The sequence below is a fragment of the Heteronotia binoei genome, chromosome 13 (genome assembly GCF_032191835.1).
Source record: "Heteronotia binoei isolate CCM8104 ecotype False Entrance Well chromosome 13, APGP_CSIRO_Hbin_v1, whole genome shotgun sequence".
Lineage (NCBI taxonomy): Eukaryota > Metazoa > Chordata > Lepidosauria > Squamata > Gekkonidae > Heteronotia > Heteronotia binoei.
In genome coordinates this window covers 34,114,533-34,139,518 of record NC_083235.1, presented here as the reverse complement: position 1 = coordinate 34,139,518, position 24,986 = coordinate 34,114,533, and the positions used below count along the sequence as shown (strand labels likewise).

The following is a 24,986-nucleotide window of genomic DNA, read 5'->3' as shown; positions in this document are numbered from 1 at the left end:
CCTCCCACAAACCACTATGAGAGTGACAGTGGCAACCCTAGGCAGAACTGTTCCACTCGGAGCCTGGTGACTTCAATGGACTTCGAATGAAATAAATCTGCAGAGGATTGCACCACCAGTCCAGTTTAATGGTTACAGCTGGTCGAGGACCTGTGTTCCAATTTCCACCGCAAACACACATTTCCATTATGCAGGGCCAGATTAACAATTAGGCCAAGTAGGCACTGGCCCATGGGCCCCCACATCCTTAGGGGCCCCGGGCTGGCTCCCTCCCGGTTTCCCTGCTTGCAGTCCACACAGCCTGCACACACAGTCAGCAAATGAGCTGCTCTTTGCCCAACTTGCCTGGTGCAGCTGTTACTGGTGTTGCCACCTAGGTTGGCTCTCTCTGATTGATGAGAGCAGGTTTGTCAAAGGGGCTTTTGAGAAGGTGCCTACAGGCTGCAGCAGGCGGGTCATCATAATTAGACAAGTTTCAGGTGGATAGCCATGTTGGACTGCAGTAGAAGAACAAGATTTTAGCCTAGTAGCAGTATCTGAGGAAGTTTTTTCTTTTTTTGGAAAACTTATACCAGGGATGGCCAAACTGCAGCTTGGGAGCTACATGTGGCTCTTTCACATATATTGTGTGGTTCTCGGAGCCCCCACCACCTCGGCAGCTGGCTTGGAGAAGGCATTTTTCTCTTTAAATCACTTCTCCAAGCCAAACCATCCAGCAGCTTGGAGAATGCATTTAAAGTTAAAGTTGCTTTCTTTCCACCTCTCCTCCCTCCCCATCTATTTTCCTTCCTTCCTTCCTTCCTTCCTTCCTTCCTTCCTTCCTTCCTTCCTTCCTTCCTTCCTTCCTTCCTTCCTTCCTTCCTTCCTTCCGGCTCTCAAACATCTGACGTTTATTCTATGTGTCTCTTAGGTTAAGCAAATTTGGCCACCCCTGACTTATCCCCTGGAAATCTTGTTGGTCTTTAAGGTGCTGCTGGACTCCAATCTTGCTTACCATACTTAGAAAGAACCTAAGGTTTAGGGGCTGTAGATGCATATAAATTTGCACACTGAGGGGCCCCAAGTTTGATTCCTGGCATCTCTTACTGAAAAGAATCACAGGGAGCTGGGGTTGAGAAAGACTTTTCTTGGTACAAGACCTTGAAGAGCTGCTGCCATTCAGAATAATAAAGCACTGAACTAGTTGGACAAATGGTCTGTCCGCCTTAGAATCTGCCAGCTGCATATGCTCAACATGGCGGTTGATGCAAAGGGATTAGAGAAGCAAGATTGAGCTCTTGCTGAGGAGAAATGGGAAGAAATCATTCCTCTCTTCACGACAGATCATGGCAGGAGCTATAAGCAGAAAGACCTGAGAACTTGATCTAGGGTTATCAAGCTCCAGGTGGAGGGACGTCTAGAGTTCTCCTGGAATTACAAACAACCTCCAGCCTATAGAGATCAGTTTCCCGGGCCTTGAGACAACCTGAAAGAGGGCATCAAAATTATGGCATTCTCTACCCAAGGATATTTGCCTGTCCCCTTCTGTCACTGGGTGCGCTCAAACACACTAAATAGCGTGCTCTGCAACTGGATTTTTACTGCATAAGAATGGCATGGCAACATCCACTTGCAAATGATTGCCATGTGAAAGCACCCACTGTCTTCTGCTGGCTGGTGAAGAGGCATGAACACACAAAGCTGCCTTATACTGAATCAGAGCCAGGGCCTTTTTTTTTTTGAGCAGGAACACACAGGAACACAGTTCCGGCTGACTTGGTGTCAGTTCCGGCTGGCTTGGTGTCGGGGTGTGTGGCCTAATATGCAAATGAGTTCCTGTTGTGCTTTTTCTACCAAAAAAAGCCTGTGTGAAACCATGGTGATGTCAGGGAGTATGGCCTAATATGCAAATGAGTTCCTGCTGGGCTTTATCTACAAAGAAAGCCGTGATCAGACCATTAGTCCATCAAGGTCAGTACTGTCCACTCAGACTGGCAGCGACTCTCCAGGGGTCTTATGCAAGGGTCTTTCACGTCACCTACTGCCTGATTCTTTAAACTGAAGATGCGAAGGGGCTGAACCTGGAACCCTCTGCATTCCGAGCAGATACTCTACTACTATGGCCCCTCCCCAAGGCTTTTTGGTTTGTTTGTTTCATCTGGCATTCTCTCAATGATCCCTCCTTCCTGCCCTATGATTTAATTACTGGTTTATGTGCTTTTAATATGTATTTTGGTTCTGGATTGAATTGTTTTTATGATAGGGTTTTATAATGTTTTAAATGTTAGCTACCTTGATGGCCCTGCTTAGGTAAAATGGTAGCATACATATTTTTTTAAGATAAATTTTTAAAAAGGACAGTTTTGGCAGGCAGGCTCTGTGGCATGACATCTCCGCTGATCTCCCTCCTCTTCCCAAAATCTAGAGGCCCTGGCCCCAAATTTCCAGGGATTTCCCAAGCCAGACACAGCGACACTAATTGGAACGGATTTCAATTTAAGTATATTATTAAGCATTTTCTAAAGTAGTGCAAGTCAAAAAGAAGGGGAGAAATACTTTTTGCTTCTAAGCCTCTCTTGCTGGGCTGCACCCACTTTTGGAATTCTGACTCAGCCTCCCAGTTCCCTTTAACAAGAGTTCAAAGGGCAGGAACCAAAGATAAGATAGCAGAGGGCAAGACCCGCTCTGCAGCATTTTCAGCTCTTGGATTTTGCCCTCATGGCAGCCATTCTTCTTCTTTTAATTTCAAATTATTATATCCCACCTTGTTTCCTTAAGCTTAAAGCAGTTAACAGGGTTGCAAAGACATACAAATACAAGAACAATCCATTGACAAATAACAACACATACCATTAAAAATACAGCCAGATTGCCAAAACGGTTTATCCTTCCTTGAAAATAAAGCTGCTTTGGATGCTTTCCAGAATGCAGAAATTGTCCCCTGCACCCACTGAGTTAAGCCAGCCAAAGGACCACAGAAAGAGTCCACAATTTGACTGTTGCTCAGTGGATGTTCCCAAGAAAGGGAACCCAAAGAGGAAGTTGTCTAATGAGCACAACTGCCACATGGGATAGGTGGGCCTGACAATCTCCCAGAATTACAACTCGTCTCTAGATGTCAAAGACCAGTTCCCCTGGAGACAAAGGGTGGGGTCTATGGCACTCTACCCTGCTCACTCTCATGCTAGGACCATGAGAGATAAAAGATAGTTAAGAGAAAGAAATAGTCAAACACTGTCACATTGATTTCATACTTCAATCCCCCTGATCACCAGTGTGCACAACTGCACATTGGCACATAGTGCATGATCCTATAAAATGTGATAGAACCATCCACAGCTAAGTAATAATCTTCTGTATTTATCTCACCACTAGCTAGCCTGATCTCCTCAAATCTCAGAAGCTAAGCAGGGTTGGTCCTTGCTAGGGTTGCCAAGTCTCCTGCATCCTCTGGTGGGAGATGTCATCGCGCTGGCAAAGTGATGTCATTGCACCGGTGATGTCGCACACGGCCACTCTAGGCATTTCCAGGAAAACTCTATGATTTTTCCAGGAAAATGCTATGGTTTTCCTGGATGCTCTTGCAATTTGGGAGGGCAAAACTCTATGGTACCTGTTGTATCTTGCCTTGAATACCCTATGGGGCCACCCTAAGTTGACTGTGACTTGACAGCAAAGTCTCAGACCCAATTCCCCCAGCTATACAATTAGTGTGGCCACCTATGAAATAGGAGACAACTCCTATATCTTTAACATGGGTATAGAAAACAGAAATGGAACCATGTTTGGGGTTCAAATTTGTTGCACAGTCTTGTAGTCTGGATTGCTTACAATACAGCCACACAGAGAGTGAATTCCATGTTGCTAACTTGTGTGCAAAACATGAATTTATGCCAAAAAACTGATTTGTGCAAAATGAATTTACTTTCAGTATGCCAATGCAAATCACAGGAAGCCATTTGCAGAACAGACTCTGATCAGATGTGTGTGGCAGGCTGCTCCATATACAGGCAGCTTGCCATCCAGAGAAACCTGAGTGAGGTTGCATTGCCAACAGCCATAACACTGCTCTTGGTGCAATCTTGATCCTCTGAGTGTATTCACACATACATGCCCAGTCATTGATGATTTCAGCATGAAGTAGTGACTTTAGGGTTGCTATCCCCCCCCCCCCCCGCCACACACACACACACACACCAGCAGGACCAACTCCTCTGGCACTCCCCCATCCCTACCAGCACTCAATGGGATAGCAAAGTGGGAAACAACATCCTATGATGCCGCAACAGCACTTCTAGCTGCATAACAGGAAATTATGTCAATGCATCACAGGATGTTGTAGGATTCATCCCAAGCTCTATGGTTTTTACCAAAGAGTTTAGGGTAAATTTTAGAACGTCCTATAACACAGTGACCTGAAGTTATGTTGCAGCAATGTGGGATACCATTAGGGTAAGTGAATGCATGTGTGAATGGGGTCTTATAATAGCTTTTGAGTGACTCATAAGAGAAATGTTCTAATTAATCTCCTTCCTCACACATAATCTTTTGTGTCGGAATCTTTATTCCTGGGAAGGCTGGTGGGATTTCATCAAATGAGCCCAAACCTGTAGTGCAGGTGAGATCATGCAGGCTTCCTTCCCCATTTAAGGTCTGTGGAGACTAGACCTCATTTCCCCAACTAAAAAACAGGTGTTACACCAAGAAACAGCTTGCATGCTGAAATACAAAGATAATCATCATGCAGACTGAATTTATAAGCCGCTTTGCAAAATTGAAATGATAAAATATGTTCATGGAGAATCGGGGCTGAGAAACACTGATGTTACAGTGTCACAAAATAACCTTGTGGTAACAATGGGGGTTCACAACTCAATTGCACAAAAAACCTACAAATACCTACAACAAGGAAGAAGAGCGACAATAAGGAACACATTGTTGAGAAGATGGACAAGGATGTGCTTGTTTTCATAGTTAATCTTCAATTGTTCTTGTTTTTAAAGGGAAGCATAAATACCTGCATCGGTACATTTTTTTTCCCCCTCGTCTGATTTTTTCCCATTAATATCTTTTACATGGTATGACATGAGAAACCTAAGAGAGGCTCAGATTATATTCTCAGGGGAAGGCAATACTGCAGAACTGAATCAGTTCTCTACAGTCAGGGTTGCTGGGTCCCCCCTGGTCACCAAAGGGGGAAGATGCATTATTAACTGTTATAGCTGCCCCCTCAAACTAATCCTTGAAACTCCAGGTCATTAACAGTGCTAAGAATCTTCTCAACTAGAGATTCATAACTTCCTTCTGAACTCGTTCCCTAAATTCTCCAAGGTAAGTTTGTTTGGGAGCCTTAGGTGTGGTGGTTAAAGTACTGGATTAGGCTCTGGAAGACCTGGGTTCAAATCCCTCCTCTGCAATGAAGCTAGATGAGCCAATCACACTCTCTCAGCCTAAACTACCTCACAGGATTGTTGTGAGAGTAAAATGTTGGAGGGGAGACCAATGTATACCGCCTCAAGATGTGAGAGAAATAGATGAATAAAACTGTACTAAATGTGTGTGTGTGTTTTAAGGAAAGGAAAGGTCCCCTGTGCAAGCATCAGTCATTTCCAACTCTAGGGTGATGTTGCTTTCACTTTTTCATGACAGACTTTTTATGGGTTTAAATCTGCAGGAGACATTTGTCCTTGATGTCAAACAGGAAAACGCCCTTTGATTGTGAAGTATGGGAGACTTTTTAAAAGGCAGTTAAAATTATTAATGCGGCCGCCCTACCCACAGCCTCTCCCCTCTTCCTCTTCCCCCACCCCAGCTAGATACCCTTGGCTACAGTTGCAGAAACATTACAGGCAATTGACTCCAGGGACACACCCTGGGGGCTTATCAGCATTGTTTGCTTTTGGTTCCTGTCTGAGCTGACTTGCCAACTCATATATTATTTAAACACTGAGGGTGTGGCTGGGTGAGGGGAACAGGTGAGGAGCTGAGCCCCCATTGGAGTTTCCCAAGGAACACAGAGGGGCCTTTTGTACATGATCAACCGCCAACCTTTGCTCCCCTTGTTTCCATGGAGCCCTTTTTAATAGGAGGTGTGCTCTTTTGTGACTGTGGATAGGTTGCTTAACCTCTCCCTCTCTCACTCCCCCCCCCCTTTCTCTCCGTTAGCAATCCTTTGCCAAGAACCGAGAAGAAAGAATAACCTTTTACACATTGGCATTTCGTTCTTTGACTTCATTGCACAATGGAGTGCTTCTCAATGGGAGGGAAATGTGTGCACATCATTTCTTAAAGCCTCCAGGTGGGGCCTGGAGATCTCCCAGAATTACAAGTGATCTCCAGACTGCAGAGACCAGTTTCCCCTGGAGAAAATGGGACCATCAGGTGGAATTTATAGGATTATACCCTGCTGAGGCTCCTTCCCAGGTTCTACCCACAGATCTCCAGGAATTTCCCAACCCAGAGTTGGCAACCTTATTTCAAAGGTGCACATAACATGGTGGAAGGTGTACAAGAAAAAACATGCCCAAAAAGCTGAAAAACAGAAGTTGCTGCTGCTTGTGCATACTCATTATTAGCAAAATTTCAGCCCTAGGATTGTAGCATCAGTGTGGTATACTAGACTGAGTTCCAGACTTGACCTAGAGTGGTGATTCTTTGTACCTGGGGAGGGGGGGGGGCGCAGAATGGTGCTTGCTGAAGTGCCTGAAGCTCTCCCAAACAAAGCACAAGTCATGGCTCTCTTCCAGCTCACTGAAGCAGGAGATGCTTCAGAACAATGCTAGAGACCTTTCTGTCTTCAGGGAGCACCCACTTGGAAACAGCTGCCTCTATTACAGGAAGGAATTTGGCTCGGGACCTACTAGTACTTTGTGATAGGCCGAGTCCCTGTGGCAGCCACTTTGTGGTGGCACACACTCAGTTATCTCAGTTTTCTGAAAGCCTCCTCAGGATAAATAAGGTTGGGGGCTCCTGAATTCACATCCTCTTGAAGTTTAGTAGTAATCTTGGGCCAGGTTACTGCCTCATAGTATAACCCACATCCACTAGGTTAAAAAGCGGGTTAAGGGGAGAGAAGGTCTGTGCGCGCTGCCCTACAGGAAAGGTGGCATACAACAATAATCATTATTATGGTCTTGAAGGGAACCAAACATCCATTTACTCCAGACCTATGCCTTTCGGCAAGGGCCATGGGTCCATTACACATATCAGATGTGTCTAGGGGTTGCCAACTCATGACTAATGTTCCCTCTAATTTCTCCCTCCTACTAAGTGGAGCAGCTCATATCCTGAGCACAACAGAATGGCTGTAATCTTAAAGTGGGCAATGGGCAGTGCAAGACTCAGCACGGCTCCAGACTGCTGCTGAGCAGGGGTTCCTGTGTTAATGAGCAGCTGCTCACGCACACAGCTTAGAGGCAGCACTGCAGCTTCCTGGAGATTTCAGGGATGTGCCTGGAGAGGGACATTTCTCCAGGTGGGACCAGGGGATCCCCTGGAATTAGTGCATCTCTAGACTACAGAGTTGAGCTTCCCTGGAGACAATGGATGGCTTGGAGGGTGGACTTTATGGTACTGTACCCCAGGCTGCTTATGGTCCCTGTCCTCCTCAGGCTCTATCCCTAAATGTCCAGGAGTTTCCCATGTCCAGGAACTGGGTGCAGAATTTTCAAGAGATTGCGTTGATCCATGCACAAGAAGGTGTTGGGAGCCAGCTTGGTGTAGTGGTTAAGTGTGTGGACTCTTATCTGGGAGAACCGTGTTTGATTCCCCACTCCTCCACTAGCAGCTGCTATAATGGCCTTGGTTCAGCCATAGCTCTAGTAGAAGTTGTCCTTGAAAGGGTAGCTGCTGTGACAGCTCTCTCAGCCCCACCTACCTCACAGGGTGTCTGTTGGGAGCGGGGGAAAGGTAAAGGAGATTTTGACCACTCTGAGACTTTGAGATTCAGAGTATAGGGAGGGATATAAATCCAATATCTTCTTATCTGTGGCTCCATTAGAAATGATTTGCATGAGAGATTGAGCAAAAGAGCACCAAAACTGCCTTAAGTTCTGGAAGAGGCGAGTTCTCTTTCTTCGTGTGGACTTTTGTTGACATTCCTCAAGGTGTACGGCTGTGAATCAACATTGATTAAGACGCTACTTTGGACATTGTCACAGAAATTTACAAAGGAGTAGAGCACGAGGTCTGAAGTAGATGTTGCCTGTATGAAGCTTAGAAGGTGGCTATTCTAATTGTTATACAGTCATATGTGTGATACATTGTAAAAGGACTTGATAAATATACATTTTTAGTGCTTCAAGATAGAAAATTTACATATTACTGTGGTTTTTTCAGTGTTTTTACAATCTGTTTCTGTATTTTCTCCAGGGGAGCTGATCTCTGTAGTCTGGAAATCAACTATAATTCCAGGAGATCCCAGGCCCCACCCAGAGACTGAGGAAAGACTTGTAAAGTAGTCACTTGGATGTGTGTTTAAGCAGAAATCTTGCCATACTCTGAACGAATAAGGGAAGCTAGTTAAAGCTCAAAGTGAAATGAAGAAATATCAAGTATGACCTCATTGCTGTCTTATGGAGCTGTGTTATGAGAACCGAACTGGACTTGGGATATTATCCTTGGATTCCGCAGAAGACATATGGGACTGTGGATCCTTATGAAACTGAAGGACTGCAGGCCTCGGATTCAGCAGGAGCTCACAGGAGCACAGCTCCTGAACCTTTCTGAAGGTTCCCCCTCCTCCTCCTCCCCACCTTGTCCACTGAATAGTAGATGCGGCTGCATAACAATCGCTGGATGAGCTCCCCCACCTATTTTTCTACAAGGCGACCCCTGAAGGACTGTATGCTGAAGAAAGGACATTAATTTGAACTGTGAATCTATGAATTTTTGTCCTCTCAGTGGTTATTATATTGTGTTCCATATTTCAGGGTATGCTTGTAAGGGTTGGTTGTATGAGAGTGTATTAATATATGATACTTTGTCTAAGAGGTTTGCACTGTTTGATTGTGGAGGCAGGCTATCATGGAAACCTTTGGGTTTTTCTCCAGTCACCCACTCAGAGACTGGCAACCCAAGATGTTATCTAGCTACACAGATGACATGTACACAACTGGCAGGTGCTTGCAACAATCACAGTTCTGGAAGGCTCCTGCAACTGAATCAACACCTTTTGCATGGAAGCATAACACAAACAATATCTTCTCCCTTCCACTCCACTGACTGCAACTGAGTTGTCAGAAATCACTCAGTGGTTTTCTAAGTGTTTTTAGAAGTGTGCCAGAGCCAGGGCTGGCTCACCCACTAGGCAAACTAGGCGGTTGCCTAGGGCACCGGGAGGGTGGGGGCGGCAAATTGGACTCCCCCACCCCCCCTGGTGCCCCAGGCAAGCACCTAGTTTGCCTGCCTCCCCCGCCGCTACCGCAACCCACCACGATCGCTGCCACCCGCCCCTCCATTCCCTTTGCCTCCCCCCTCACGGCTCCGCGCCTCCCCCCTCCCAGCTGTGCCTCCTCCTCCTCCCTCCCTTTGGAGCTCGGACCCTTTCCCACCCCGTGTCATTTTCAAAACCGGAACCAGCTCTAGCGCCACTTTCCGGCTCTTTAAAGCCCCCCTCCCTGGCCGAAACACTCGAAACACGGCTAAAACTGTGCCACAGGTGCAGGATGCGCTCACCGACTCTCAGAAAGAGCGTCCTGAAAGGGCAACCCCCACTGCCACTGACTCTTCCCCTCCCCACTTCCTGGATGGGAGAGGAGGCAGTGGGGGGTCGCCTTTTCAGAATGCTCTTCCTGAGAGCCAGTGAGCGTGCCCCACCCCCACGGCATGGTTTTAGCTGTGTTTCGAGTGTTCAGCCGGGGAGGGGGGGGGCTTTAAAGAGCTGGAATGCGGCGCTAGAGCCGGTTCCAGCATTGGAAATGAACGGGGGGAAGGGTCTGAAGGGAGGGAGGAGGAGGCAGGGGGGAGGAGTGAGGGCGCTGGGGGAGGCGCCAGGTTGCCCCTGGCCAGAGCGTAGATGATCAGCTTTCTAGCCTTAAAACTGTTGCACCTCTACTCAGCAAGTCTTTTAGGGAATCATTGGCAGGTAAAACTGTTTTTAAACACTATTTGCAGCCTGCTGAAACTCTCTCTTCTGCAGTCACAGGCTAGTGAAAAGGCTCCTCTGTGATACCATTCTACACGTACAGAATACTCTGTGCGGATTCAAACATGCAATCTCTCCAATGCCACTAGCAATCTGAAGTCACATTCTGCAGAAAGGACTATGCTACGCACAGGGCTGGCCCTAGACTCTCCGGTACCCTAGGCAATTCTAACTTCTAGCAACCCCCCACATACACACACACTGATAATGTCACCAAGTCATATCGGGGCACCCAATTTGGCACCCCCAGAAGGCCAGCACCCTAGACAATCACCTAGTTTGCCTAATGGGCCAACCCTGCCCATGCACCTGTTCAACATGTCTGAATCAGACAAAGTCTAGACTGGAGGACTTCAGTTCTCAAGATGTAGACTGCCCAAAATTATGCACAGTTGCTGCAAGGCTGCCCCACTTGCTATTTCTAAAAGTTTTGAACCTTCTTTCCACTTCTAAGCTAAATTGGACACTGTGCACTGTTTACCTCTTAGCAGTTGCACTTTCTGGAGCCAAAATAAACCCCTTTGTTCTGTTATGATTTGCTCCACTGTGCTACAGTTCCAGAGTGCAATTCACATTTATGAACATGCCTCCTGATTTGAGGCCACAATCAGTGTTTTCTCTGCACCCCTGAGATCAGCTGCAAAAATACAGAACAAAAGAGTTCTGTCTCTCTCTCTCTTCTACTGAGACTCACCCCACTCTGACCAATCCCAGAAGATCTCCAGTGCTTATTTCTTGCATTAAAAATTTTTAACACCCCCCTTCCCCCGGTATTCTTTCCTTTGAACATTACTTATTGGACAGTTCCTGGATTTACCCCCACCTTTCCCTATTAATACAATTCTCCATGCGTAGCAAATGCTTAGCTAAAATTCAACTGAACCTGGGGCTAGTTCCCACAAAGCTTTTCACAGTCTTTGCCCAGCCTTGCTTTCATGCATTTGCAGACAAAAAGTAAAGCACAAACCAGACAATCACAGATACGGCTGTCAGCAACTCCTGTCAGTGAACGCTTTTTCAGTTGCCTTCATTACAGAACTTGCCGCTGGCTTATCTCTGTAAACTGTGTGTGGCGTGTGTAAGGTGCCATTGAGTTGGTCTCCAACTTATGGCAACCCTGTAGGGTTTTGAAGGCAAGCGATATTCAGAGGCCATTTGCTATTGCCTCCCTCTGCACAGTGACCCTGAGTTTTCCTTGGTAGTCTCCCATCCACATATGAACCAGGGCCAACTCTGTTCACCTTCTAGCCTGGGCCATCCAGGTCCAAGCACTATTGGATTCAGTTATAGTACAGGCTAGCCTGATCTCATCAGATCTCAGAAGCTAAGCAGGATTAGCCCAGGCTAATATTTGGATGGGAGACCACCAAGGAAATCCAGGGTTGCTACACAGAGCCAGGCAATGTCAGACCACCTCTGAATGTCTCTTGCTTTGAAAACCTCATTGGTTCACTATAAGTCAACTGTGGCAAAAAAAAAATGCAGGAAGTGGCTGTGGCTTGGTGGTAGAACATTTGCTTGGCATGCAGAAGGCCCCAGGTTCAACCCCCAGCATCTCCAGTTAAAAGGATCAGGCAGTAGGTGATATGCAAGATCTCTGCCCAAGACTCTGGAGAATCACCGACAGTCAGAGCACACCCATTACTATTGGCCTTGATAGACAAATGGTATTGGCCTTGATAGACTATTGGCCTTGATAGACAAATGGTATTGGCCTTGATAGACTATTGGCCTTGATAGACAAAGACAAGCCATCTGGGATCAGGTCAGTGACTCAACTAGTCCAACACTCTGTTGTTACACAGTAGCCAAAACCCATCAGGAGATCCACCAGCAGGGCCAGAACCCCAGAAGCCCTCCCACTGTTGCCCTTCAAGCAACAAGACTCAGTATAAAACAGCTTCATGTGTTCAAAGAATCACATGGCATATTTGCAACATTGCACATGTTCAGCATAGTGGAATAGCTAAGAGGCAGCATGGTGTAATGGTTAGAGTGCCAGACCAGAAATGGGGAGACCTAGGTTCAGATCCCCATTCTGTCATGAAACGTGATACATGACCTTGGACCTGACACTTTCTCAGCCTCATCTACCTCCCTGGGTTGCCCTAACAATAAAATGTGGAGTGGAGAACAGGGTCTCTTGCCTTGCGTTCCTTAGAAGAAGGGCGGAGACTATAATGTCCCAGCAGACAGACAGATAGATAAAGCTGGATCTGGGAGTTCCATAATTCAAGTCTCATCACCGCTTTGAGCTCACTAAGGTGACCAAAGACGAGTCATGGTCTATCAGCTTCAGCCCACTTTCTGCAGTATAGAGGTAATAAGAATACTGGCCTGTTGTAAGCAGAACAAGAATAATGTGGGATGGAGCAGGGCTCTCTTTTTTTTCTTTTAGCAGGAATGCACAGGAACACTGCTCCAGCTGGCTTAGCATCAAGGGGTGTGGCCTAATATGCAAATGAGTTCCTGCTGGGCTTTTTCTGCAATAAAAAAGCCCTGATGGATCCTACCTTCATCCTACTACTTCACTTAACATGGTTTGATGCCCTCTAGCCTAAGGAGCCTTCCTGCAACTTAAGCGGCCTTTCCATTGGAAGGAAGAGCCGCTTAAGTTGCCGAAAGTCTTCTTAGCCTGGAGAAACTTCCCCTTGGAAAATGGCTCCATCCATCCCACTGTGAGCAAATGGCTTTTGGACACTGGAAGTGCCCTACAAATGTGAAGTATTATTGGCTGAAACCAGTGGGACTTTTCCCCAGAAAGCATCAGGCTGGGAGGGAAGGCAGCATGGTATAGCCCAATACCCAACCTGATTAGAGCAGGGGCCAGAACTCTAGGGGCAGGAATTCAGTGTCTGAAGTGAGATGCAATGAGAAGGGAAGGCAGCATGGTACAGCCTGTTCTTGCCACATCTTGGAAGCTAAGTAGGGCCAGTGCTTGGATGGGAGCCCACCAAGGAAGGCTTTGCAGAGGAAGGCCAGGGCCAGCCACCTCTGCTTCTCATTTGCCTTGAAAGCCCCTTGCTGGGGTCTCCCTGAGTCAGCTGCGACTTGATGGCATGTTACACTCACACAAGCATCAGGCTGCATTTCTCTGAGAGCAGGAACTCACGGTATACATTTTACAGTGATGCCCTGCCACCCTCCCGAACTTTGCAAAAACCGTTAGAAACACATTACTTGTTCTTGAAATCCTCCACAAGATCCTGCATGTTCTTCAGCTCTCCCTCCAGGCGTCCCTTGTCATTCACCAGGTTGTCCAGCTGCCGCCGCAGATTGTTAATGTAGGTTTCAAAAATGGGAGCGATGTTGCTCCGGGTGGTCTTCTGATCCTGCAGGAGGCTCCATTTGGTCTCTAGCATTTTGTTTTGCTGCTCCAGGAATCGGACCTGGATGGGAGGGAGAGAAAGCCCAAGGGCAAATTTTCAAGCGCCTGATTGTTATTCTTCCAACCCAACCTTAAATGCCAGTGCGGGGGGGGGGGGGGGGGAGAAAACTGAGAGTCTGCATGACCAGCCACTTTCAGAATTCGATATGGTGGAAAAGGTAAAAGCATGAAGCATCTGGGGAATTCTAGCTTGTGGGGGGGGGGGGAAGCTGGAGGGAAAGAAGGGAGGTTCACTCAAGGTTTGCAGTGTTTCAAAGGAAGGGAGGTCAAGAGACAGTGCTCCCTGGATAGAACTAGGATCCAGTTCAGCATTTAATAGCACACAGTCAAGCTTCCACTGGCTTTATTGCCGGGAGTGTTGGATGAAAACACAGATCAAGGCATGAAAATCTGAAGCTTGGATTCAGATTCCTGTTTTGAAAACAAACAAAAACTCCTTCCAACTGTAGATACCTCCTGGGGTTTCCTTTGGGCCCTACCCTACAGTTCAGGTTCACTGCGATGAATTTACTCAGGTTTTTCGCAACAACCCTAAGCAGGAGAGGACAGGGCCCCAGCCCATTTAATTTCATGGCTGGTCAGAGATTTTATTCTGTCTAGACTAACACTAAATGAGATGAACTCAACCGTTTGTGGGGAATGTGATTATCAAAAGTCTTTTTTACATGTGTGCCATTTCACGGGTTGCACGTTGAACCAACTTTTGCATGCAGGTCAGTTTGTAACTAATAAAAGCCCCCCAGCTCCTCCTATGTAATTAATAACAAATGACACTGTAACAAAGGAAGTCTTGATTGTGAGATGCAGCTGGTTAAGACATGAACTGGAGGCAGCACGCTATAGCATCTCCCTCTGTGTGAGTGTGTGAGTAGTGGCATCAAGTCACAGCTGTCTTAAAGCAACCACAGCAAGGGGCTTTCAAGGCAAGTGAGAAGCAGAGGTGGTTTGCTATTGCCTGCCTCTGCAAAGCTTTCCGTGGAGGTCTCCCTTCCAAGTACACTGACCCTACTTAGCTGCAAAGATCTGGCAAGAACAGGCTGCCTTCCCTACCCATAGCATCTCATTACAGATGCTACATTTCTGCCCCTAATCTTCTGCCCCCTGCTCTAATCAAGCTGACTACATTTTGTATTGTACCCCTCCATCCTGACTCCTTTCTTTGCCACACCCTTCCCACCTTCAGCTTGGGGTATAAGGACTTGGGGATCTCCATTCTGACTTGCATCTGATGAAGGGAAATCTCATACCCTGAAACATCATACCTTATTAATGCTCATACACCACCACCACCACCCCATGTTGTGGGTCTCTCAGGTGCCACTGGACTCGAATCTAGGTGTTCTATTGCAGACCAACATGGATACTCTTTGAAACGATCCTCATAGAATAGCATGTCAGACTGGGATTGGGAAATCCTGAGTTCAAATCCTCTATTAGCCATCCAGTTCACAAAGTGATCTTGGGCCAGTCATTCTCTCTGAGTCTAACCTCACAGGCTGGTTTTGAGGGTAAAATGGAAGAAAGGAGAACAACATGTGTCACTCTGAACTAAATGAGGAAGGGCAGGATAAAAAATAGATACTTGAACACACTTGAGAAACCCAAGGAGCTTGTTCAGGAGACAGAAGCAGGTGGAATGAGCTATAGTTAAACAGCTGCAAGTGCAGGTACAGTTATTTAAAAGCAGGCCAGCTTCAACTTCTAACGTGTCAAAACTAGGAATGATTATAGAAACCACAGTGAGCCTCTTAGCTTCTGAAAAGGGTTCCGAAGTTTCAGAAAGGGTGCAGATAGTGAAAAGTGGATTCCTCTCCTTTCAGTATGTGGTACAATGACCACCTTTTTGACGGCATAAGAGAGTAAAGTGAGGTGTTTCCTTATCTGGAAGGTGCTACCTCTTTATAAATGGAATTCAAAGGCTGGTACATTTGACTAGAAGTCCTGATGCTGACAAGGCCTCAGTTAATCAGGTAATGAATAGGGGAGATCACTCAGCCAATAAAGGCCAGATTGCATAGGCCAGTACACCCCAAGCCTATGGTGGGGTTTGTGAGAATGAAGGCCCAGACGCCATCACAGAACATATGCAAAGCCTTGAGTGACTGGCTGTTTTCAGCAGAGAAGTATCAAGGTTTGTCATTGCAACTGGCTGAGGGCCCACACAGAGACTCCTATGGACCTTTGGGGTGATGTTAGATAAGTATCAGATAAGTCGACTGTCTCTTACCTTGTCAATGAAGGAAGCAAATTTGTTGTTGAGGGTCTTGATCTGCTCCTTCTCCTCCTTGCGTACCTTCTGGATGGTTGGGTCAATTTCCAGGTTGAGTGGGGACAAGAGGCTCTGGTTGATGGTGACCTCTTGAATCCCTGGAGATGGAAGCCCACCGCCATAGCTTCCTCCAAATCCACCTCCAAAACCACCTCCATAACCACCACTCAGGCGAGCACTCGAAGACAGGCCACCATAGAAGCCTGCTCCGCCGGTGGAGATCTTCTTGCCTCCAGAGCCAAAGCTGTAGAGGCTGGAGCTGCCAAAGCCACCGGGCTTCCTGAAGCTGGACCCCCCTCCGACACCACGAGATGAAGAGACACTGCTGACTCGGACCTGGCCAAACCCCCCTGGGCCAGCTGCTGAGCGAGAGCTATAACTGATTTGGGCCATGGTTATCCAAGCAGGGTTATTTTTTTTTTTGAAGATGTAGAAAGGGAGGGGAGGGAGGGAAGGAAGATATCAAACAAGGCTTGGTGGAGTTAAAGAGAGAGAGTCCCTCTAAACCTGCAAGCCGGCACTTCCTCTCCTTTTATCCGTTAGAAGGAGCTGGGCTTGGCTTGGGGGCAGAGGGATCAATTTACTGCCTGCAAGGACTGGGTGTGTCTGGCAGCCGTCCCACCGCATTCAACCTGCTGAGCAGAGCACAGAAGGGGGGGGTGGGGTGGAAACACACACACAGCCACAGTAACACTATCACTCCACTCCCTGCACCTTGCGCTTTCCCTGGCAACCTTTCACCTCCCTTTTGTAGGTGTGCAGTGAGTACTTTTTTATATAGCCTTAAGACATTCTCCCCCTTTTACATTTCTTCTTGCTTATACATTAATCAAGAAAAGGTGCTGGTCACCTCCCATGGCAAACAACAAAGACAAAAAAAAAAGGGGGGGAGGCACAGATCAGTCAATGAAACTGAAGGAACTCTGTTGGGGGGGAGTGGAAAGGCATGCTGAAATGAGTTATGCATTCCCCACAGTTGACTTTTGCTGTGGTATGTACTGTTGATAGTGTGCTGCTTTAAAGGCTCAGGGAAAGATTCATCTTGCTTACAAGTTTCACACTAGGGCTATCGTCCTATGCATGATTGTTAGGGAGTAAGCAGAAGGTAGCCCAGGCTAGCTCAATCTGGTCAGATCTTGGAAACTAAGCAGGGTCAGTCGTGGTTAGTATTTGGATGGGTGACCACCAAGGAAGTCAGGGTTGCTATGCAGAAGCAGGCACCGGTAAACTACCTCTGAATGTCTCTTTTCATGAAAAATCTATGGGGTTGCCATGAGCAGGCTGCAACTTGACAGCAGTTTATATCTACAAACAGAAGAGCAAGATATGAGTCTGGAAGCACCTTAAACACCAACAAGATTTCCAGGGTATGACCTGACCTGGATAGTCCAGGCAAGCCCAATCTCATCAGAGCTCGGAAGCTAAGAAGGGTTGACTCTGACAAGTACTTGGGTGGAGACCTCCTTGGAATACCAGCAATCTGGGAGGCAGGGGCAGGTTTTATTTAGTCACTGCTCAGATTATCCTCCATGCTTCTAGTAGGGGCAGTCATCAGAGACCACCATGACTTCCAGGTGTACACTCTCTCTCTCTCTCTTTCTCTCTCTCTCTCTCTCACACACACACACACACATAAAAATAAAAAAATCAGGATATAAGCTTTGGGGAGTCCAAGCTTCCTTCTCCAGATACCAGGGCACCCTAGGGTGAGCAGAACAACCAGGCGTCTAGGCTGCCATCAGTTTAGCTCTTAATAATTTAGATTTTGTTTCTACCATGTCCTAAAGCAGAACACAGTTGGCTTGGTACAAAAATAACATGAAACCATATTTTAATTCATCTGACTATTGTTAGTTACTATTGTTACTGAATCCAATATCTTCTTAGTATGATCATGTGAATACAGGCCACTCCACTGACTACAGTCAGTTAGCGTATATCAAACTAGGATCTGAAACTATAGTTTTAAGTTGGTTTGTCAGTTAGCCATTGCTGTGGTCTGGAATAACATAAATGCAAAGATCCTGGCTGAATCTTCCTGGTGCCCCACTTGCTGCATTAAAGACTGAGATACCAGTCAGGAGGCTACAGGGGAAGCAGAGGAAGGGACAGTGGGCATTGGTTGAGGCAAAGCAGGATTTGACTGATCACCTATGAACTGAATCCTAGAGTGTGGCCACACTTTCCAACTGGATTCTCCTGTGTGAAATGGCAAAAATCCACTTTCAAGCAGTTTCTGGAGTGGATTGAAACAGCATTATTTAGCACTTGTGACTGCACCTCTGGTCTCCCTGATTTTGTGCTGAGTCTGTGTTGTAATGTATACAGGCAGCCTCTAGGGGCAAGTTTCTGCTTTGCATGTCTTTCCACTTTAGCCCTGCAGGGCTGGGGTATGGCAGTCACAGCTGAGCAAGCTGATTGGAAAGGCTGACTGAAAGAAAGCCCAGCCAGAGAGAGAATGGACGACAGAGTTAAATAAGAACCCTTATTAAGGCCTTCTTCTGGATAAACAAGTTGTGTAGTGGTTAAGAATTGCAGACTCTAATCTGGAGAACTGGGTTTGATTCCCCACTCCTCCACATGCAGTCAGCTGGGTGACCTTGGGCCAGTCAGTTTTCTCAAAGGTCTCTCAGCCCCTCCTACCACTAGGGTTGCCAGGTCCTACCTGGCTGCCTAACAACATAAACCCAAAGGGTTCCTATGACCCTAATGACTATAATAATAAATATGCATTTATTACAAGAACGACAGGCAAAAACTACAGTCCTCAATAGGTGGCCATTGAAACTCAGGCCAATAATAAAATGCCCAGTTCATAGTAATCACAGAGATTCCAGCAGAGTCAATGTATGCAGTCAAGTTCCAATGCCGCCCTGAGCCTGCCTCGGCGGGGAGGGCGGGATATAAATAAAAATTATTATTATTATTATTATTATTATTATTATTATTATTATTATTATTATTATTATTATTATTATTATTATTATCATCAAATCCCATGAAAAAATATGCATGCAACAAGACAGCATGTATTCCACTTCCTGGCACGGGATTATAATTTTATTTAATAATGTCAATGAAGACATAATGTCAGTACATAAGTTTATGAAGGACAAAATGTCTCCTGGCTTCCTTTCTTACAGGCAAATACTCAGGTGGCTCATACATGACTGCATACATTGACTCTACTGGAAACTACGTGTGATTATTATGAACTCGGCATTTTATTATTGGCCTGAGTTTCAATGGCTATCTATTGAGGATTGTAGTTTTTGCCTGTCAGTCTTGTAATAAATGCATGTTTATTATTATAGTAATTTGGGTCATAGGAACCCTTTGGGTTTATGTTGTTAGTCTTACAGAGTGACTTCTCTCTTTGTACTTCCTACCTGGCTGCCGGCAAGGGAGTTCTCTCTCACGTCACGTGCAAAGCGTATGTGGTGTGATTATAGAAACACAACAAGGCAGGAGACATTCAGAGGTGGTTTGCCATTGTCTGCCTTTGTATAGCAACCCTGGACTTCCCTGGAGGTCTCCCATCTAAGTATTAACTGGGCCAGACCCAGCTTAGCTTCTGAGCATTGATGAGATCAAGTTAGACTGGGCTATCCAGGTCAGGGTTCCTTGATAATATACTGCAAAACAAAACATTATCATTGAGGCGACTGTATATTTCATTCCGTCAACATTCTTTTCGCACAGTGGTTTATCAATGCACAGGAGTGCATGTGTGCTTCTACAAAACACTGCATTGTTTTATCAGTGCAAATTCAGAGCTTTTTTTGTAGCAGGAACCCCTTTGCATATTAGGCCACAGACTCCTGATGTAGCCAGTCCTGGAGCTTACAGAAGGCCCGGAACTAAGAGCCCTGTAAGCTCTTAGAGGACTGGCTACATCAAGGGTGTGTGGCCTAATATGCAAAGGAGTTCCTGCTACAAAAAAAAGCCCTGAGTGCAATTATGTAAAGGAAAATCAGAGAAAGAAAAGCAAGATGCTAGTGTGGTGTAGCGGTAGGGTTGCCAGGCCCCCCTGACGGCCAGCAGGAGATGGGGGTAGGGTTGCCAGCATCAGGTTGGGAAACCCCTTGTGATTTGAGGATGGAGCCTGGAGAGCAAAGAGACCTCAGTGGGGTACACTGGCACAGAGTTCATCCTCCAAAAGATCCATTTTCTCCAGGAGAGCTGATCTCTGTAGTTTGGAGAAGAACTGTAATTCCAACGGAGTCTCAGGTCCCACATGGAGGTGGGCATCCCTATGTAGCAGTTAGCATGTCACACTAGGATTTTGAAAACCCAGGCTGGAATCCCCACTCTGACCTGGAAGCTTACTGGGTGACCTTTGGGCCAGTCACACACTCTCAGCCTAACCTACCTCATAGGGTTGCCAAGAGGATACGACGGAGGAGAATTATGCACACTGCTTCGGTTCCTTATTGGAAAGAAAGTAAAATAAAAGCAGGGCCTTTTTTTGGTAGCAGGAGCTGCTTTGCATATTAGGCCACACACCCCCGGTGTATCCAATCCTCCAAGAGCTTACAGAGCTCTTCTTACAGGGCTCCAGGAGGATTGGCTGAATCAGGGATGTGTGGTCTAATATGCAAAGGAGTTCCTGCTACAAAAAAAAAGCCCTGAATAAAAGTAAATAAATAAATAGTGGATGAAACAAACTGATACTTGCAACTAACTGTGCATGATTCAATTCTAAAATTAATTTTAGAAATTTTTCCTAGTTAAGCTGGAACTAAGGAGGAGTGGAATGCAGCACAGAGTGACATTTTGGAGAAATGAAAGTATGCAGCCTGGGAGATCTGCTCATCCGTATTGTAAACCCTGCCAGCTATTAGCTGAACAATGGAACTCTTTGTGTGCAACAAAGGCAGCAGTCCGGACAGGTAGATTGATGGTAGGGTTGCCAATCCCTATGTGGGGGCAGGGGATCCCCCCCCCCCCGGTTTGGAGGCCCTCCCCCCGTTTCAGGGTCGTCAGAAAGCGGGGGGAAGGGAGGGAAATGTCTGCTGGGAACTCTGTTATTCCCTATGGAGATTTATTCCCATAGAAAATCATGGAGAATTGATCCGCGGGTATCTGGGGCTCTGGGGAGGGCTGTTTTTTGGGGTAGAGACACCAAATTTTCAGTATAGCATCTAGTGCCTCTCCCCAAAATACCCACCAAGTTTCAAAATGATTGGACTAGGGGGTCTGATTCTATGAGCCCCAAAAGAAGGTGCCCCTATACTTCATTATTTCCTATGGAAGGAAGGAATTGAAAAGGTGTGCCGTCCCTTTAGATGTGATGGCCAGAACTCCCTTTGGAGTTCAGTTATGCTTGTCACAGCCTTGATCTTGGTTCCACTCCTAATGTCTCCTGACTTCACCCCAAAGTCCCCAGATATTTCTTGAATTGGACTTGGCAACCCTACCTAATATGCAAAGGAGCTCCTGCTAGAATTCCACCCCTGAGTGCAATTAAGGATACATCAATCTCCAGTTCTGACATTATGTTCCATCTGTCTCCTCTCAAGCATGGAGGCAACCTTACAGCATCTTATTATTTGAAGTGAGATGATTGGCTGTGTGTGTAGATTTATCTCCCCTGTCCCCAGACCAGAGAAATATGATTTGATTGGTTGTGTTGTGTTATGTCTCCTCTGTCACCAGACCAGAGAAATACATTCAATTCTTCCATTCTAAATGACATTATATTCTAATATTAATTGCATTACAATCAGTATTCTTCCAAATTAAAATAAAGAGGATGTATAGGCCATCTTGGTGAGAATATAGATGTAAGGACTACATTAATTTAGCATATGCAATAAGACTAGAAAGCAACTTTCTTGCTAAGTTTGGGGGGTGGGGCATGTTCCGAGTGCTGCAACATCTTGCAACTCAACAATTTCTCTGGTCATTCGACGGTGGTTTAAGTCCACAATGAATTGGGAGTGAATTGCTTGGACTATTTTATTCTAGTGTAAATATTCTACATAGCCCTGTTGTAATGTCTGTTATGAATAAAAAGTTAAATTAACAAGTAGTGGTGTATTTAGTTTATACCAGTCTTGAGTAAATTATCATGCAAATAACTTTTTTAGTATCTCCAGATTGTTCCTTTTCGAATAGACAGTGTTGTTTCATAAAATTGTCATGAGTCACATTGCTATGTACATTGCTTGAAACCCTTGAGGTTTTAAAATGGTGGCAGCTGAGTAGACCCTAATGGGCAGCTGACTGCTCCAAGGGGCTGGAATCTGAGTCATGCCCACCTGCTAGGGTAGGTGGGGGCTGGAACAGCCTTGCCTGGAAGAGGGTGAGGAGAAGAACCGAAAGCAACAGTTTGTACTGGGATGACAGCAAGTTTGTTTACATTTGGAAGGAACAGACAGAACTCCTATTGCTTTGGGGCTTGAACTGCCTACCTGTGCGTGTGTACTCCTGAAATGTTTCAACTGTATACATGTATAAAGGTAAAGGTAGTGCCCTGTGCAAGCACCAGTCATTTCCAACTCTGTGGTGACGTTGCTTTCACAACGTTTTCACAGTAGACTTTTTATGGGGTAGTTTGCCTTCCCCAGTCATCTACACTTTCCCCCCAGCAAGCTGGGTACTCATTTTACCGACCTCAGAAGGATGGAAGGCTGAGTCAACCTCGAGCCGGCTACCTGAACCCAGTTTCCTCCAGGATTGAACTCAGGCCGTGAGAGCAGAGGGCTCCGACTGCAGTACTGCAGCTTTACCTCTTTGTGCCACGGAATAAAGAGATAATTTCAAAAACTCCAAGAGCACAAGCCAGTCAAATTAAACATTTTTAGATTTCACTACTTTAAGGGGGGGGGGAGGCAGCATGGCAGAGCCTGATTTCATCAGATCTCAGAAGCTAAGCAGTATCGGTACATGGAAGGGAAACCACTGAGGAAGGCTGCAGAGGAAAGCAATAGCAAACCACTTCTGCTTCTCACTTGCCTTGAAAGCCCCTTGCTGTGGTTGCCATAAGTTGACTGTGACTTGACTGTGCTTTATGCACACACACACACGTTGTAAATGGGACAGTTTAATAATGTGCTTAATTCCCCTTTGGAAATAAATTTAAAATAATGTTTAAAACTGCTTAATTTTGATTGGGCCCTGACCTGGTTGGTCCAGGCTACCTTGATCTTGCCAGATCTTGCAAGCAAAGCAGAGTCAGCACTGGTTCATAGTTGAATGGGAGACCACCAAGGAATTCCAGAGTTGCTATGCAAAGGCAGGCAATGGCAAACCACCTCTGTTAGTCTCCTGCCTTGAAAACCCTACAGGGTTGCCATAAATTGGCTGCAATTTTCCACTTTGGTTGGATTGAGCCAATATATGTAAAGTGCTTTAATTCCTCAGGAAATTACCATGTAAAGGCTGTTCTAGGCCGGTATCGTGGGAAACACAGGTTTAAACCCCTAGAGACAAAAAGTCTGTATGTCTCCAAGGATTTAAACCTGCGTTTCCCACACTGTGGGTTCAAGACAGCCTTTACATGGTAATTTCCTTGGCTCTTTGGGCCACTTATGGTTTTTCTCCCTAACCTGATGGTAGTGGAAAGTACCATCAAGTTGCAGCTGACCCTGCATAACATCCAAGATCTGATGAGATTAGGGTTGCCAAGTCTGTGTTGGAAAATACCTGGAGACTTTGGGGGTGGATCTGGGAGAGGGCAGGGTTTGGGGAGAGGAGGGGCCTCAGCATGGTACGATGCCATAGAGTCAGGGCTGGCCCTAGACTGTATGGCACCCTAGGCAAGACTAACGTCTGCCGCCCCCTCCCCCCACTGATAACATCACCAAGTCACATGGGGGCGCCTAGTTTGCCTATGACAGGGCCCGGCCCTGCATGGTCCACCCTTCAATGCAGCCATTTTCTCCAAGAGAGCTGATCTCTGCCATCTGGAGATCAGTTGTAAAAGTGGGAGCTCTCCAGGCCCCATGTGGAGGCTGGCAACCCTAGATGAGATCAGGCTTGCCTGGACCATCCAAGTCAGAGCCAGCCTAGCCCACCTCAAAGGATTGTTTGTTTTAAATATTTTATTTTTAACAAAAATAGGGAAAGGATAAAAGAAAGAAAAGCGTACACTATTACAGTTCTGCCACATATACATATATGAAAAGTACATCAATCCAATACAAGTATAACTAAAAACAGTGACTGGAAGTCATAGAACACATATACATGATCTATATTCAGCATTTTAAAGTTAAAATGAATCAATCAAAATAGATAGCTTCTTTCTACTAATGTTACATATTACATATAATGTTACAGGGTTATTTCAAAGGATTCTTCAAAGGACAAGATCAGGATGTACCACGTATGCTGGCCTAAAAGCAAATGTAATAAAATAAAATAGTCCCAAGCCCAAAAAGCATACATGAGAAATTAATGTATTTATTTAGAGCACAAGCATACCCAGCCTTTTCCCTTATGTAGTCAGGAGGACCTAGGGCATGTGATAATAGATTAAAATAGTGTAAAGATATGGATGAACATATATACAGCAGTTACAAATTAAACACAAAATTAATTAAAACAAAATTTAATTAATTAAAACAGGTAATTAAATATACAATTCAAACAGTGAAGCAAGAGCCTATTAAAGCTATCCAATAATGTCTTTTAAATAGTAATTCTTTTTTACAGTCTCACCAGATGGCCTCAGAAATGGGTGCCTGCCTCATTCCTTCCAGGAGGCTGTTTCATAACAGCGAACCAACCAATGAGGGCTGGTGAAGTGTGGTGGCTAGAGTGTTGGATAAGGATCTGGGACAATTGGATTCAAATCCCACAATCAGCCATGGAAATCCACCATGTAACCTTGGCCTCAGCATCATCTCACAGCCCAACCTCAATAGGGTTGCCAATCCCACTAGTTTGGAGGCTATCCTCCCACTTCAGGGTTATCAAAAAATGGGGGTGCAGGATGTCCACTGTATAATTGATCCATGGGTATCTGGGACTCTGGGGGCCCCCCTGTTTTTTGAGGTACAGACACAACATTTTCAGCATAGTATCTGGTGCCTCTCCTCAAAAAAACATTCCTCCAAGTTTCAAAAAGGATTGGACCAGAAGGACCCATTCTATGAGCCCTGAAAGAAGGTAACCCCATCCTCCATTATTTCCAACAAAGGGAAGGCATTTAAGAGGAGCACGGTTTTTTAAAATGTGATGGCTTCAGAGTTCAGTCA

The 24,986-nt window shown here is 45.8% G+C and overlaps 1 protein-coding gene across 1 annotated transcript in view; it reads right to left on the bottom strand.

Annotated features, from left to right (window-relative positions):
• The window catches only part of LOC132581767 (keratin, type II cytoskeletal cochleal-like), a 36,434-nt gene extending 20,102 nt beyond the window's left edge, over window positions 1-16,332 (bottom strand). Inside the window, exons 1-2 of the mRNA XM_060253173.1 lie at window positions 15,739-16,332; window positions 13,304-13,512 (exon numbers count right to left, since the gene is read on the bottom strand). Coding sequence (XP_060109156.1) covers window positions 13,304-13,512; window positions 15,739-16,173 — 644 coding nt within the window. The 5' untranslated portion in view covers window positions 16,174-16,332. The remainder of the gene's footprint in view (window positions 1-13,303; window positions 13,513-15,738) is intronic.
• Between the last annotated feature and the right edge of the window lie 8,654 nt (window positions 16,333-24,986).